This window comes from Apaloderma vittatum, unplaced genomic scaffold (assembly GCF_000703405.1).
Source record: "Apaloderma vittatum isolate BGI_N311 unplaced genomic scaffold, ASM70340v1 scaffold14848, whole genome shotgun sequence".
NCBI classification, from domain to species: domain Eukaryota; kingdom Metazoa; phylum Chordata; class Aves; order Trogoniformes; family Trogonidae; genus Apaloderma; species Apaloderma vittatum.
In genome coordinates this window covers 22831-40125 of record NW_009729191.1, presented here as the reverse complement: position 1 = coordinate 40125, position 17295 = coordinate 22831, and the positions used below count along the sequence as shown (strand labels likewise).

At 37.5% G+C, this 17295-nt stretch overlaps 1 protein-coding gene across 1 annotated transcript in view; it reads right to left on the bottom strand.

Annotated features, from left to right (window-relative positions):
• VPS41 (vacuolar protein sorting 41 homolog (S. cerevisiae)) overlaps positions 1–17295 on the bottom strand; it is a gene marked incomplete at both ends in the record, with an annotated part of 46759 nt that overhangs the window by 10898 nt on the left and 18566 nt on the right. Inside the window, 5 exons of the mRNA XM_009874360.1 lie at positions 861–976; positions 2590–2719; positions 4996–5093; positions 13400–13466; positions 14651–14797. Of these exons, the coding sequence (XP_009872662.1) occupies positions 861–976; positions 2590–2719; positions 4996–5093; positions 13400–13466; positions 14651–14797 (558 nt within the window). The remainder of the gene's footprint in view (positions 1–860; positions 977–2589; positions 2720–4995; positions 5094–13399; positions 13467–14650; positions 14798–17295) is intronic.

The window sequence follows — 17295 nt, the reverse complement described above, 5'->3', positions numbered from 1 at the left end:
TCTGCATGAGGAATATCATAACTGCATTAACAAGAGGAACACACGCTGAATGGCTTTCCCACTTTTTTTTTTCCTTATAATGGGTGCTCAAGTTACTTTATGCATCATAACAAATGTTCTAAGTCATCAACTCAGGACATCAGAATCCAGACCACTGGGTACATGCTGATTACATCTGTAAGAATTTATTATTGTCTTAGGTATTTAGATATACATGCTTAATATACCAACATTTACACAACTAAATACTGAGCTACTTTTTTCAAACAAAACTGTACAACTTTGTATTTTAATATGATCTGCTTTTTTTGTGAGTAACACTGATTTCAGCACCAGTACCTACAGTTCGAGCCCATACTATCTCACTTTTAAAAGCTTCAACACTGAACGTAACATCGAGCAAAGCACAGTACTCTATTTGTTCTGTAGTAGAAGTGATATAGAATGGGAAAAACCTAATATTGTCCAGAAGCCCAGTTCCCTTCCCTCTTTAGTTGATACAGGTCTAGAAAATGTCCATGTGGTTCATTAGTTAACTATTCTGCTCCTTTCAAGTCAAAAGCCAGCTTTAACAATTTTCACTGACAGCTAACACATTTCATATCTACTGCTGAGAGCAGTATTCAAAGCATCTAATTCAGCTATCTCACTTGGGTGCAGTTCAGACAAGCTGTTTCAGTAGGTAAACCAACTCTCCAGAGAGATGGAGAAATGCATAGTTAACTCCTACCCTTTACAAGCATTTCATCAATGACTGTAGGAACAGAAACCATCCAAACCAAATGACCTAACAAAGTGCATCATCTCACTCCAATATCTAAACCAGGAAAGCTTGAAGAAAAGAATGTTGTAAAAATTACTTCGTATTTCTTCTTTTCAAGAAGCCAGTCAATGTGGTCATCTTGGTCTCGCTCTTTAGCCACAACCACATCTCTTGGGCTGATGATATAAAAAAGTGATTCTCCTTCTGAATACTCTGCAAATGCATACACAGTTTTATTATTATAATATTTTCCTTAAATAAAGCCTTGCTTTTTAGTACACCCTTGAGGGGAATTTAAAAAGAGGAAATGCAAGGAAGACAGCAAGGCTATTCCTGTGGAACATGCTTGTTTGAGAAGCTGTATTTTCCAATAACTTAAAACTGACCTAAATGGCAAAATATCTTAAAAAAAATCACTACAGTTTATTGCAAATTCTGATTCATCCACTATGTGTAAACTTTATGATGGTTTAGAACAAATTATTATACTTTTAGAGGACTATTACACTGCATAGCCTGCAATAAACTCCCCATCAAGGTTAAGGCCATCAAAAGCATAAATGATAGATGCCATAACCCCTGGAGACACAGCACATCATTACAATAATGCATTTGCAATGCTATAACTTAAGGTTATATGTATAATGCATTTGCTTTTATCATAAGCCTTTATTTTTGAGTACGCTTGAAGTAAAAACATACTTAAAGGTAAAATCAAACACAGAAGATGACTGCTCAGAATAGTTATTACTTCCACAGAACCCGTGAAGATACAGTATCAATACTATGCAGGTACAGGAAAATCATCCCCCCTTCTTTATCTCTATCTATGCACATAAAAATACACCCCAGAACTGAAAAGCAATTCACAAAAGAAAAAAAAGAAGCTTGTTTCTAAGCCATCAAAAAAATTTAGACTTGTCAAATTAACTAGAATATTTATGAAGCTGTGGACATCGATGTTCTGCTTAGGAACAGGTATAACGAAATCCCAATTCTGTTGATAGCAGCAGAGATGTTTTGGAGATCAGGACAAGATATTTCTAGTGGCTTAAGGGTATTGATGTACACAAGCCTATGATTTGAAGCATACTTCCATAGAAGATGGTTAAAAATCAGATTCATGGATTTTTAAAAAGCCAGAAAGAATGCTTTGCCATGCATCTTTCTGAACTACAACACATGTATCAAAAAAACTACCTCATCTTATTTAAAAGACTCTGGTATATATTGAGCAAGGGCTTAATCTCCCTGCCTGATGAATAAGTAAATCTATCTTCTGGACTGAACTTGCCAGACTCCAGTTTCTATTCACTGCCTTTTATCATTCTGGGATCTGGTACACGCTAACAGTTTTGTCAGTACAGAAAAGCTAAACATCAGTTTTAAGTTGATCCACATGCATCTTACTGTTAAAATGACATTTATTCCATCTTTGTCTCTACAGCAGCTTTTTCAGACATTTTACTGCTCACTCATTTCACTATTCCTGAAGCCCTTTGTGTCCAAAGAGATATAAGAGCTGCTACACATCACATGCTGAATGTATCTCCAACAGAGATACTGCCTTCCACGATACTGGACATTACATGCCTTCTTCAGTATGTCTGACTTAGTAGATGACATTACAAATCATTATGGTTGAATATGCACATCAATTTTCTTTCATGTGACTAGTTCTTGTGACTTTACACTTCAGTGTCATAAGCATTTTATAGACAGTTATTCAAGAACTTGACATATAAATGAAAAAGGAGGCCGAGTCTTCCCAACTCAAATCTTTTTTAGCCAAGTTATGAAAACAAAACAATATTCAGGACACCTACCTAAATGATAATCTCTGCATTCATTTTCCTGAAATCCTCGTACTGTCAGTGCATCAGAAGAGATCTCTTCACAGGACTCAGGCAGGGGTTGTACAATATCCAATCTAGGCCTTGCACAACACTCCGCTTCCTAGAAAAACACCAACTTCTTAGTTGCATCCCACATGATTGATCTTAGCATTGTACACTGATGGTCACCTACACACAAGGCTGAAATTCAACAGCTGCAAACATTCCCAAAGGACCAGTACTTTGCACTGGGTACTCAACTACAAACCATACAAGTTGCAAAGTTGTGCTCCATGGAGTACCTGTAATCACAACTGAAACAAAAGGAAAGTGGTTCCTACTTTTGGCTCGCTTCCCTTGAACAGATCAGTGCAGAGGAGGTTTAGCCAAGAGGCAGGTCTAACACCTTCCCCTGAGATTGCTCACTATTTTTCTGCTCTTGGTCACAGAAGTTATCAGAGATCATCATCAGCTATTCCATTCAACAAGCAACAAAACGATTTAAGACACGTTCTCAGCTGGGCTCAGGCCCCAAAGGACAGAGCTCTATGAATCAATGATATTCTGGTGCTAAAATAGACTTGGATTTTTCTTTTTTTAGTTGGAGTTTAAGTTTGCACTTTTATGTGTCCAGCAGATGTAGGGAACAAATTAATCTGGGAATAATCTAAAACCCTGATTATTTTAGAGTAACACGAACTTTCAGTTGCAACGTAGGTGGTTATGGTAAGATGAAATCATGGATTTTCATCTTTTATCCAAAGGAAACTGCTGTCTTCAACTAGCTGTATTTTTAATTAAGTCAAGGTCCACTTGGGCCAAGCACCACTTCGGTCTTTTCTCAATTTAACTTTTCCAGTGCAAGTGAAAAAATAATAAATAAAAAAAATCAAAGCAAGTCATGAGTTCAATTCTGATGCAATTTATAACAAGTAGAAAGCTGTCATTTGAAAGCTGTGAAATCAAATGTAGGAAGAGCAATGTTCCTCAAAAGTCAACAGCATTTGTAGTGAGCAGCACTTCTGCTGCAAGCTCAGGCAGCTCCTCCTCCACAGAGTCAAAACACCAACAGAAGGGGTCTCACTCCCACAGGGCACAGACATGGTGTCAGAGAGGAAAGTACTTTTTGCTTCTTTGTGATTCCTTGCTAGAATTACCCAAAGGACTGTGAAGTTATTCAAGTCCAGGATTTGGAGTTTGTTTAAAAGGCCAATTAAAAGCAAATACATGGAAAAAAGAAAAGTCTTTCCTATGTTCTATTACCATTATATCACCTGAAATTCTCTTTTCATCTCTTTCCTAGAGCAGTTAGAATGACTTTAACCTTTATCAGCCACTACCTCCTTTACACTAGCACCTTTCCTGTGCTACTTCTTCATTAACAGCAGCTTCCCAATTTCCTTGCTTTCTAGCATTTCAGCCCACCTTTTCCTCCCCTTTCCTTATCCCATCTGTTTGCCTCCTTTTCTTTCACCGCCTCTCCCGTGCTAGAGGACTACTGTACTAACTCTCTTGGGAAATGCTGCTGTGACACTATTTTCTGCCTTAATATAAATAAAGAAATAATCATCTGACATCTTGCAGCAGAGCTAGAAGCTAACCCTATTGATTTCAGCAGGCTTGAGCATTTCTTTGAACCTACAGCGTCTCATTGCCTGGCAACTTGTGCACCCAGTTGCTGAAGGTTACTATGGTGATGGTTGTCTAACGCAGACATATTATCAAAGAGATGATCAAGAGCATCTGCCATTCTCATGCAGCAACTTCAAGGATTTCCTCCACTGCCTCGCCTCTTCTTTGGCAATATGAAATAAATGTTGGAGACAGACATGGCACTCGCCCGCACGCAGGAAAAACAGCTGACAAGAATTCTAATTTCTAATGATCTACAAGCATGTCTGGGTGTAGGCAACTAAAGGTCTTGGGAGATAATTATGCTATTGGCTCGCAATCATGTGTCCCATTGCGATACGGGCTCTTATTCCTTGAGTTGATCAACTTTATTACTCTCATTTCTTCTAAGATGCAGCATCAGCAAGACCCTCTTATGCCTGAGAAAGATTATTAGTTTATTCCGGTGCAGAAATAGCAGAAAGAAAGAGAGTAAAGAAGAGAAAAAATGGGGTGGGGGGACAGGGAGGAAGGAGGAGAGAGAAGGACTTCTCTGCTTCCTGAAACAAATAAAGGAACCTTGATGAGACTTCTGAAAGGTAAGTAGATTAGTCTTCAGCATCACCTCCACTGACGTTATTTTATAGGGCAGAGAAATTTCAAGTACTGTTCACCACCAGCGGACTACAAATTTTTTCACAGATAATCAGATCTGCATGACTAATTTAAGGCCCAAATCACAGGGCAGTTTAGTGCTGCAAAAAAACTCTTAACCAAAACAATTACCGTTTTTTCAGAAATCTCCTTCACATACGAAAGAATAACAAGCTGGTCGCAGAGAGGTGCAAGTCCGCTGACGAAGAATTCAGTGTCAAACTGGAAAACTGAAATATAGGAAAGACAACAGACTGTTAAAAAAATGAATCTGTATTAACTATTCCTTAAGAAAAAAACAGAGCAGTAATCAACAGCAAGCAGTAGCACTTCAGAGAAATGAAGACTCAATACACGTAACAAACTACAGACTTTCCCAGTTGGATCAGCAAGACGAAAAATTACATTTAACAGATGAAACTCCATTATAGCTTGTGAGAAGAAATGTTTGTGCCCCAGGACATACTAGAGACAAAACACTTGAAATGAATGGTCAGTCTGATCTTCAGTAATCACATCAAAAAAAAAAAGAAGCAAAACCAAAACCAAATTCAATAAAATAGGCAATAAATAGAACAACTGGTTTGCATATTGGTAGCAAGTTCATGAGGCCATATGAGAATCACAACTGCCACATCCGTTGGTATGATACATGAAAACACAAAGACCATTATTTATTTATCATCATTGTAAACATCACAGCAAGATTTACAGATACTCTCATTACAAAGAAAAAAAAATGCTTAACGGTCCCTTTCCTTGCTCATAAAAATGAACATGCAATTTCCTAAAATTGGTCTTGAAATTGAGACAGTTACATGATGACTACTTTTAGAAAAAGAAAGAGAATACTAAATCATATTTACAAAAAGGCTCATTAAAGTAGACCTCTGCCACAGAAATAGCGATATAGTTCTGTTGGATCTGTTCAACTCCTCCCTCAAGGGGCACAAGACAGGAATTATCTAAGTGCTTATATTAGTAAAGCTTATGCCTATAAGCTTTTACAATATCAGGCGCATCATCATTTTCTCCCAAACATGGAAAAAAGTTTCCTTGCTTACTGCTTAGCATGCTACATTATTAATATCTACTGTTTTACTAAAGTAGTTACTAATTATTTATTTTAACAAAACAACAGAAAATGCAGTATGATAACACTAACAATAAAGGTAGTTTTCTTTAGATAAGGTAGTAACAAGGAACAGGAGAAATAATCATCCTCCTACTATAGGAGAAAAGAATACTGTCAAGTAAAGTACAGATTCGACACCAGTCTCTCAATGAATAAGCAAACACCGCTTTTCTCTTAATGACTGCTGACACTTTGACATCACTGAGGGACCAAGGCACAGCACAAGGGTAGAGCACTCAGTCTGTTCTAGGAGGGAATAAGTTCACATTTGTAATCCTGTATATAGTTATTTTCTTCTACCCTGCAAAACTGATGAGATTACTTTGACTGTGTCACATGTTGCTCTGAGTGATGCCTTTAAATGTGTCAGAAACATCTACATAATGTATCTTATTCCCAGTTTACAATTTACTATTCAGTGTTTTAAAAGAATATGGAAGGCAGGAGAACAAACATGAAAAAGAAAAAACAAAATAAAATCCATAATGCCAACTAGATGAATAAGCAAAGAAACCTTCATTTCAACTTTAAAAAGTGACGAGAAGGCTCTCAAAGGCATATAAAATATTGTTGTTTAAATTTGGAGAGGAAAACAGCATGGTGAATGGTACACTTATACAGATTATGGGGACAGTTACAAAAAAAAGTGTGTTTCTTTGTCTTTCACTGGAACTTCAGTTCCTTTGCCAGTGAAAGTGTTTCTAACATCCACATAAAGGTGTATTTAAGATCAAGCAGACGTACTGTTCTGGCAGACAAAAATAAATAAATAAAAAGAATCACTTAAGAGTTTTGTTTTTAAATAAGAGTTTAGTTTCCTTAGTTTCACTTTCAGCTTTCTCTCAGCTCATCTTCCTCAAGAGGCCTTGTTGAAATACAATGCTTAGCTCTGCTGCTCCAGCCTTGAACAAAGAATAGCTGGCATAGACTGTGCTTCTTGACCTTAGAAAAACCTTTGATGCATCTAATCAAAAAAGTCTTAATGAAAAAAAATACAGAAGTAATAGCTGCACAGAACACTAATAGGCTAATTTGACTTACTCTCTGGACACTTTGCTGTGATCGGGGCTGGGGGAGGGGGGAAATCCACCACAGAGGCACTGCAGAAATGTTAATTTGAAAAGGATCTAAAACAATTAAAACAAATGTAGTATTGAAGTAAACGGGAATGACCAAGGTATGGCTATGTGTCATACATGTTTATGCCTGTCATAAGAGAAGATGGAAGATATGCTGACAGTGAATCTACTCGATGCTCTGCATCTATGTACAGCTGTCAAACAAATTACCAGGAAGCAAAAAGAAGAAACATATAAAACTTTTTTTGTTCCTCATTAACCAAAATGTATGAAATCCACCATGCTACAGAAACAAAACAATATATGCCTCATTATTTACCCAAACTCTATAAAGCAGCTTTCTTTAGAATTTAAAAATTCACACAAAAGCAGTGGGCTGAAACTAAAACCTTATTTCATTAAATCAAATCTCAAAAAGCAGGCCCTGTCTTTCTCCTTCAGATTTACAGAGTGAAATTGTGGTTAAAGTCAGAGGGTTTTGCAATTGACATCAATGGGGCCAAGGTTTCAACATTGTCATTCAGGAAAAGTAAGCACGAAGATGAACTAGCATGCAGAGAATGAACATGAAACTCAACGTGTGGAAAAGAGGGATTTTTAAATTATTTTTTTAAATTCCATATGATATATGAAAGAAATGTAAAAGCCAGCACAAAAGCTCACTCTAGCTAGCCCACTCTTACATCAACAGCAGCAGAGCCACAAAGCAATATGAACTGGCCCAGCTAACCTAGAACTCTTAGGCACTGTTAGCTGCTGGGTCGATGCCTCTACACTCTCCCAAATTAGCTTTTAACCAGCTACTTCAGGTATATCTGCATGTCTTGGGTTACAATATGTAACCAAAGATGTGTAATTCTATTTTCATCTGTTGAAACCGGTTGGAAGATATTTTCATTTCTTGTAACTCCAGGGGCAGGTGCTTTTGTTAGTGGGTAATCATGGGTTAATGAAGGGCAGTCAGGGGGGAGCCGCCCCAAAAGCCGCGGCCGCCGGAACTTCAGCCCTGCCCTGGGGGGGCGTAGCTGCGCTGCCGCCGGAGCGGGACCCGTCACACGGACCTCGTGGAGCTCTGGTCGGTGCCGCCGCCATTTCCCCATAGAGGAGAACTTTTTCTGGGGACCCCTCTACCGGATCATCTCTACTCCAGCAGAGCAGCATCTGCCACTCCAGGAGGACTTTAATTTGGATTTATTTGGACTTTTTTTTCCCCAAGTCAGGTATTCTGACTCTGTCAGAGTTTCTGGGATTATTTGTTCGTTGTTGTTCTTTTCTCTGTACCATTACCTTTGTAGTTGCACTATTCTTAGTAAAGAACTGGTATTCCTATCCCCATATCTTTTGCCTGAAAGCCCCATAATTTCAAAGGTATAGCAATTCGGAGGTGGGGGGTTTTACTTTCCCTATCTCAAGAGAGGCTTTGGTTTCCTCTGTCTTCTAAACTGTGACACTGTAAAATTTGCCGTCATTGCTATAGGCCACAGTGCAGCATATCCATAAGTGTTTTTAAAGATGGTATCTTCACCATCAGTGGTTTTACTCATGCAAAACAAAATTGAATACAAAATGGCATGTTTTGATTAGCTATGATCATGTACATGCAGTTGCATTTGATACAAAAAGACTTTTTCTTCTTTTTTCTACAGTATGTGCATTCAGTTGCAGCTTCAGGACCAGCAAAGGTCCTGTATAAGTATCATTTAATCTGTCTTTAGGAGGATAGAAGCAAATCACAAAACATATATTTTTATTGAACTAAAAGAACATTCTTACTTTTAGGTATATTATCCAAAATAATCCTTGAAAAAAATACAAATCTCATGTTTGAACATTCTTACTTTTCTCTGAAAAACTTCATATACGAATACCTGCCCCAGCATTGAAGTATTTCCTTATAAATAGTTTCTGTGTCACATAAGTCTCTGCAACAGCCTTCAGATTTCCAGGGCACACTGACCTCTGACTAGAAGCATGAGCAGGAAGCTCAGGATGTGCTCATTTGAAGAAATGTCAACTGTGACTCAAAAGGAACTGCAAACTCTGGGGAGGAGCAGTGAAGTAATTTGCATGAAGGTCCTTTCTTTGGGCTTGAATATCCTTAGAACTACCTGCAAACTTTCTATCCATACTACAATATGTGAAATCAAGCAACTGTTTACTTAATCATATACATATGGTGATGAAATTTTAACAGAGTATCATTCTTCCTGAATTTTACTAGGAAGAGTAGTGTAGGATAAGGCTAAAATTGATGGTGCGTCCTATACACCAATGCAAAACCCCATGCTTCCAGACTTGGAATTCACATCCTCTACTATTTATTTGTAATGAAAATAGTTAGAAAAGTCATATTCAAATTTACTTTCATTTGAACATTGAAGGTTCAAAAAAAGCTTTAGAGAAAACTTAGCAGCCATTAATCAATCTTTCTATTTTTAACTTCCAATGCCACATGGCAAAGAGGATGAGCATTTTCATTAAAATGAAGCAGCACATTGAAAATATTGTTAATTGAAATTTATCACTGAATAAAAAAACTACCTATCTAGGCTTAAAATGGAAACTTTGTATAGCCTTATTCCCTGAAAGCTGTTGCCTTACTACTTGCTACCAGCACAGAATGGAAACAAGCAAGAATTTTGCTATTAAAACAAAGTAATGTTTCTCAGTTATAGCACCACACTGATCAGAAACATGAAGAAAAAAGTCCATTACCTAATGCCAGTAATCACCTATCTGGCGAGGTCTGCTCTTTCATTTAAATTAGAAAAAATGTTTTGTCTATTGTAAACAGTGTTATAATTTGTTTTACTTGCAGTCAGGTTGTGTGCAATTGAAGTGCTACCACGATGCTGAAATCATCCTACCACCAGTCCATTTCACACAGCAATAAAAGCCATCTTTAGAAATATGGCAACATCCTGTACAACTCACTAGCTACAGACAGATACAACCTTTAAGGAAATCCTGTAGCATCCTTGATGACAACTGGAAAGTCAGGTGCTTAAGTTTCAAAGCTTCAAAGTTCATTTTCTGAAAAACTTTTTCCATCACATGCTGAACAGAGAAAACTTCATTAACCACCAGGGAAAATATTCATGAGTCTGATAGTCCTGACTAATTGTACCAAGAAAATTAATAAACTATCTAAGTGGAATCAGCTACACAAATGGGTTGGTTTGGGTTATTTTTTTTCCCAATTTACTTCACAGTATCGCAGACTTGCTCTGATGAGACATTTGCACATATGAGCATACTCACAGTTAATTTTCTGCTCATCACATTCCTTAATTAAGCTTCAAGATCTGTCTATATAAAGAGAAAAATGCTGTTATGGTAGTAGGTCCCTGTATCTCACTTTATAAACCAAAAAAAAAATAATATTGCCATGTTTTCTCTTCAGATAAAAATGTGTAATCTCAATGCTTGGCAGTAACTTGCCATGCAGTTATACAGCTATACCCTCATAAAACATACAGATATGCTGTTACACCACACCTATAAAACATGTAATTTTTAATCTAGGATTCTACTTTGTAGGGAATTTGGGGGGAGACAAGTGCTCATGAGGCATTGCTGGCTGGCTGGCTGGCCTGGAATCAAGAAAGATTCCTCAGATAAAATTTGGGCTAAAATAAATCAAATAAGAAGTCTCTGATTGACTTCAAGTCTTTTATTGACTTTCAGTTTTAATCTCTGTTTTCCACTATCATTAACATCCTGAGCAACTGAAGCAGAGTTCTTCTCCATAAGTACTTCTCCAGAGTACTTCTCCATAAAAGTATAAAAAAATCCCAAGCTACCTGACAGGCCATTGAAGACTAGATAACCCATTTCATTGTATTAACTGCATTGTATTAACTGCAAAGTGCTAATTTGTTCTTTACCAACGAGCCTTCTCATGGGCTCCAGTTGAGGAACGGTTCCCTGTTCAGACCAGAACTTGTCCATCATTACAGCTTTTGTACATACACTGGGAGGGAGCACAAGGGTCAAGCACTCTTTAAGAAGGAACACAATGGTATTTAGTCCATGTTAAGCCTGTAATTCAATACCAATACTTTCTAATCAATACACTACTTCATAGCGGTAACTGACAGAGCTAAACTGATAGGATCTGCCCAGCTAACACACATTTAAACCTAAATAGAAACATTTCACGGGAGTTTATCTTCGACATTGAATGAAGACCTAAGGAGGCAATGAACTGTAACATGTAACCAGGGATAATGGAAAAGATTACTGCAGAAAAACACCATTAATACACTGAAAAATGCAAATAAAATTAGCAAAGCCACACAGATCTCATCTCACATGCACGAGACCTATACAACTAACTTAATTTCTCTCACAGGTAATCACAGTATTATCTTTAAAAAGCCAGCTATATTAGTTAAGTCGGAGGTTAAAACAAGACAAAACTAAACAAGATAAAAGTTATACTGTGTTATGGGTTTCATTTTTCATAAGTGTATTGCCAAGCTGTTATGTGTGAAAACATCTGATCAATATTCAGCTATCCTGCCATTGAAGGATGTTCTTTCCTTCTACAAATTCCTTACATTATGAAAATGCATCTCTTATGCACCCACTTAGAATATTAATGGTCTTGCAAGAAACTATACTAGTTGCTGGTCTGGCCATCAATAATATCAGATCTTTCAGCTGTGCCTTTGAAAAGTAAAGCTGAAATAAAATTGAAATAGTTACTATGGCATGACACATGGCTCTCAAGCAGACCTTTTATGCAACTACATAAAAAGCTACTGTAATTTACACTGAGATTTGAACTAATGTCTCTCTTTTTCCTCCCAGTCTAATACCCACATTCCAATGAGTGCTGCTGACAGCATTTGGCAGATCTATTTTCAGTGCTTTGACCTGAAACCAGAAAGAAAAATCTCTAGCACGTTGTTAATAGGTTAAGTGAGAAGAAACATCAGCCCTCAAGAACACAGAGAAGATTTTTGGCTAAATATCATAAGATGAAAAAGTTACTTTCAAAAAATTCCCTAACCTTCGGGTCTGTACCTAAATAGTCTGATGACAGCTTTTTTTTTTTTCCCTTTTTCTAAATGAAATTCCAGTAGACAGTTATGTAAGACTAGCTCCCTCCATGTAGTCACATTACAGCTGAAGTAGAAGTTGCCTCTACTCATCTGTCACTATGTAAACAACTCCATTTATTTTCTGAAAGCTAGATTATATGAAAGATCTGATACTAAAACTCAAGACTGAGCTTCTGCTTGACAAAATTCTCACAAATATCCCAGAATTCCACCTTTAATTATTCTATTGAGACTACGTAATTTTAAAAAACAATCAGCTTTCAGGTCTCAGTTAACTATTAGGCAGGCTACTGTCTCTTGGTATCCATAGTTCCTACAGAGTTTAACAAGTCTCCTAGCTGTTTTTCAGAAGCTATTTTAAAACAGTATTTCCGTGAAATCTGAAAGCAGCTTATATATCACTGCCATGCACTATTCTAATCTGAGATGTCAGGATCTTGCTTGAACACTCTTCCCTACAACCTCACGTCATTAGAGTCAAGACAAGGAAGCATCAAAGTTTACAAAATGTTGCCTACTCCAGTCTGCAGATCCCCAGAAGGACTGTTTATCTTCCCAGCACTACTTCTTCATAGATACTTCCTTTTCCCAGAAGAAGCTTCTGGAGACAGTTGTGACTTTTCCTTTTCTTCCCCTCTAAATTTCCTTTGAATTTTACTTTACGCTTTCTTAATACACACGTTTTGTCAAGACCTCTTTCATTAATCAGAAGTAATTAAATTCATTCACATCGCTTAAGCTAGAGAAATAAGAAAGCAAAGGAGAACAAAAAACACAGAAGCCAAGAAGGCAACAAAAAGAAATTTTCTAGCACTAAATCAAAGAGATGTTTTAAAAAAAAGAAAAAGAAGTTACGAGCAGTGTAGTCAAACAACACAATCAAACTCTATTTTCTTCTCACTACTACACTAACCATGTAACCAAGACGGAAAAACTAGCTCTCTCTAGGAATCTGCTTGAAGCCCAAGTTAAGACATCCTCCGCTCACACAAGGATCTCTGATTTTAGATGATCACAGAATTTAAGACTATATAATAAATATAATAACAGAAATAATAAAAAATATCATAAAATACCCCTCAAAACGATGCAAGAGGACATTCTGATAACGTCATCAACTAAAAATGAGGAGACATTTGTATTACAGCTACACATTGCCTCTGAACTCGTAACAGCTTTTTCAACTAGAATATGAAAAAAAGACCTTTAAAGCTTACATAATTTTGAAAAAGAGTGTATTTGTATAATCATACCTATTTCCACATAGCGGTTTGGAAGGTCACGCATTTCACTGGCATGCCGTTCTTTTACTGAGCAAATCTAGGAAACAGAGATTTGGATCATTATGATGAATAAACTGTAATTCCTAAAATGATACTAAGTTTCCCCAGAAACTCCATTTCTTATTGAAGCATTCTCAGACATGCATTTCTGTATTTTGAAAAACACAAACTGTAAAACAGTGATGATGCATGACTGAAAAGGAAAACCAGACAGGAAAGTTGTAGCTGTAGTCCACAGCCTTATAAATATGCTGAGAGAAGCTAGACTATACAAGAGACATCTGAAAACATCTTCCCACTATGATCTCTTCATAGTAGCACATATGTGAGCTTGGTTTAGGTATCTTCTCATACATTGCACCTCATTACTGTACAATTCAGTAAGAATATGCTACTGCAAGTCGCACTAACAGAAGGAGAGAATGTATACATAAAGAAATACAAATACCCAAAAGTTGTGAACCATTCACAAGGCAAGCGGGAAGACAGATGCCAAGCTTCAGACAAACCTCCTCCCTTGCAAAACCCTAACTTTAATGCTCCAAAAGATTTTTACGCTTCGCCTACCTCACTTTACCCTCCCTTTCCCTCTATCCTACCACGCACTTTTAATTTCCCACTGTGGAGTGATGTAGTACTCTGCTATTTGTAAACAGCTAACAGGCTTGTAACAAAGTCATGTCAGGTGCTGGTCTGAGCTAATCTTAGTCAGTCTGCAGTGCACAAGTTCAAAACAGTGGTTCCCTGCTGAAAGCAGAACAAAATCCAAAGCAGCCTGTCCCCCCAATCCCTTCTTTTTCCTTTCATGCTTGACCAAAATTGTGTGGCTGTTTTAGCAGTCACAACCTCTTCAGCCTCCCGAACAATCCCCTCCAAAAATACCTCATGGTAAGTTGTTCTTCCTTAATGCTAATCAAAACAAATGAATTCAACAGCCTTCTAAAAGCTTTCAAAAAAGGAAATCTCTTCAAGGCACAGAGAAGTGTCCCTGAGGATTACATTTGCTGCATGCTCACACACACAGATCTGTCTGACCGTTGGGTGTCTATCACTCCTCCTCCTCATGAGGGTCAGCCCAATGACATTTCTATGGCAGCAGGAGTTCTGCATGCTGTAGTCAACCCAAATTTATTTTTCTTCAGTTGTCTTTGCTTTTCAGAAATAATCCTCTGTTTGTCCGTGGTAACAGCAAGCATTTATTATAAAGACAGGTAATTGCACCTTTACTGAATTTCCCCAGCCAATAATCAGCGTTAAATTATCCTTCCAGCAAAGGCTGCAGGGATACATATCCGGACGAAGGTTTATGTCATCTCGAGGTACATTGGTAATTCTTTGCTTGGAGATCATATCAAGTATCTTCACGCCCTTAAAGTTTAAGTAGAAGAGAACTTTATTCAGTATGACAAACTCCTACTCACCACATCCCATACTAATTTGTGTACTAAGGCAGTCGTAGCAGTTTATGGCAGAAATTTCAGAGTAGGGATGAGCATGCCAATAGAAAAAGCTGTCAATAGAAAAACTCATCTAATCTAGGAGTTGACAGAAGGAACAAATGGATTAGAGTAAATTACATATTTTAAATTCACATGCCAAATGAAAAGACATAATAAAAGAATGAGTGACAGAGTAGCAATAGGACAAGGGGCAATGGTTTTAAACTGGAGAACAGTAGATTGAGATTAGATCTCAGGAGGAACTTCTTCATTATGAGAGCGGTGAGACACTGGAACACTGTGCACAGAGAAGTGGTGGAGGCCCCATCCCTGGAGACATTCAAGGCTAGGCTTGATGGGAGTCCGAGCAACTTGATTTAGTTAAGGATGTTCGTGCATACTGCAGGGGGTTGCACTAGATAACCTTTAAAGGTCCCTTCCAAACAAACACATTCTATGATTCTATGAAGTATTTCAGCTTGCTGGGCTGGTGCTACTACTGGAGAAGTGGAAAAAATTCCAGCTCTTCCACAAAAGCCTCTGTAGAGAAGCAGAAATTTCCAACTTGGAAAAAGATGTGAAGCAATGGCTCGTTAAGATAAACGAAGCCAATCTGTACTTCTCCAGAAACACACTTCTACTCTTACATGAAAACAGAAAAGAAAGTATATGTAAATGATGCTTTGTCTAATATGCTGTGAATTTTGCATTGCCTCTTCAGGGAATCTCCTAGACTAATGGAACAAAAAGTTTAAAGAAAGAAGGATTAAAGTAATTTTAGAGGGGAAAAACCCCACAAAACAAAAAAAACCCCAACAAACCATTAATCTGTTTTTCATGCCATTTAGACAAGGTGAGCTATATAACCTTTCCAACAGCAAAATGGAGATTAATTTCATGTTAAGTAATAACTTGTTCTTAATGATTTTAAAAAAAAGTCCCTAAAATAAAACTGTATCTTAGTAGATATTTCTTTCTGCTCCCTGAGCTTAATGAACAGCTCTCATGATCACAGAAAAGGGAATGTAAGGGACCTTGAAAGGTCAGCATCCAGGACGCCATTCCACGTTAGGATTTTTCTAGGGACAAAACTGATGTAAAAGATTCCTCTGCCTGTTTCTGTTCACCCCCAATGCGAGTTTCTATGTCCCCAGCTGTACAGCTGCAATTTTAAGTCAAAGAGTCTGAACATGAGGGTCATAGTCTAAGTCAGGTTTTTCCTGCTTTTTTCATTTTGTTTTGTTGTGGTTTGGTTTTGTTTTGTCTTTTAAAATCACAGGGAGCAGTAATTGGTATGGGGATGGGCTTTTTTTTTTATACCCCCAGTGATCTTTGTCACTGGAAGTGTGAGCATGGAACACACTCCTCTTGGCAGCTCTCCAGTTAACAGCCATCAAGGTTTCAGAAAAAAGCTTGCACATAGCACCTGCAATACAGAATGATGAGATCTCTGTGTAACATAAACAAGGAGTTCATGTTTTGTGTTTTTTAAGCTCATCAGATAAACTTTGCAATCTTGCTTGAACTGCATTTTAATAAAGTTGCCTTTTATTAATCTTAGCAGGGTCTTCAAGGGTAAAAGTGACCTTCTGTTTTTCTACAAGGTAGTAAATTCTACAGCGGATAGACTAGCTTATGTTTCAGTGCTTTTCAAACCAATAGTGTAGGATCTGCTACACTTAAAGTATGCCATTTCTATTATCAACTGAAAGGAGTTTCAGAATCAACTTTCTATCAAGAAGGAGCTTAAAACCTGTTCATATGGGAGTCTGGTAGCCAAATACCTCTAAGGATTAGGTTCTCAGGTGTCTCAGTTTGTAAAAGTTACACTCTTGACCACAGAGGAAGGAGAAGAGGGCACAGTAGCAAATGTGGGCTACCTGAGCATCTGACAAGCCTAAATAACCTCAGAACATTCAATGTCTAGGAAGTTCACAAGTAGTGTGTCAACTCACCCCCCCCAAAAAAGTAAGAAAATAAAAACTAGGTAGCCATGCACAGATAGCAAGAAGCTATCTGAGTTTGACAGGAAAAAAAAAAAGGAACATAAAACCTTGCTAGAGGATGGAGAAATTTTTAGAAAGGTAAAGGGGGAAGGGAAAGGCCAAATAAATTAATTTTTTGGAGGGCAAGTGTCATTTCATTTTTCATTGAAAGATAGGCCCTGACCATGGCTTTTTGCCTCTGACAGATGGCTCTCAACATTTTATTAGTATTCTGTGTTCTGATGTGGCAGATCATCTCTAGGGATAGCTCTCCTCAGTTGTCCTATCCATTCACAGCAGATTCACCTAAAATATATATTTTAATGGTATGGCTCTGAGAAGAACAAAACCTTCAAAAAAGCTCATGTTATGTTCATCAAGCATTCATAGACATTTCAATTCTAATGCAGTTCTTGCAGGGAAGTAAATAAACAAAAGTCAC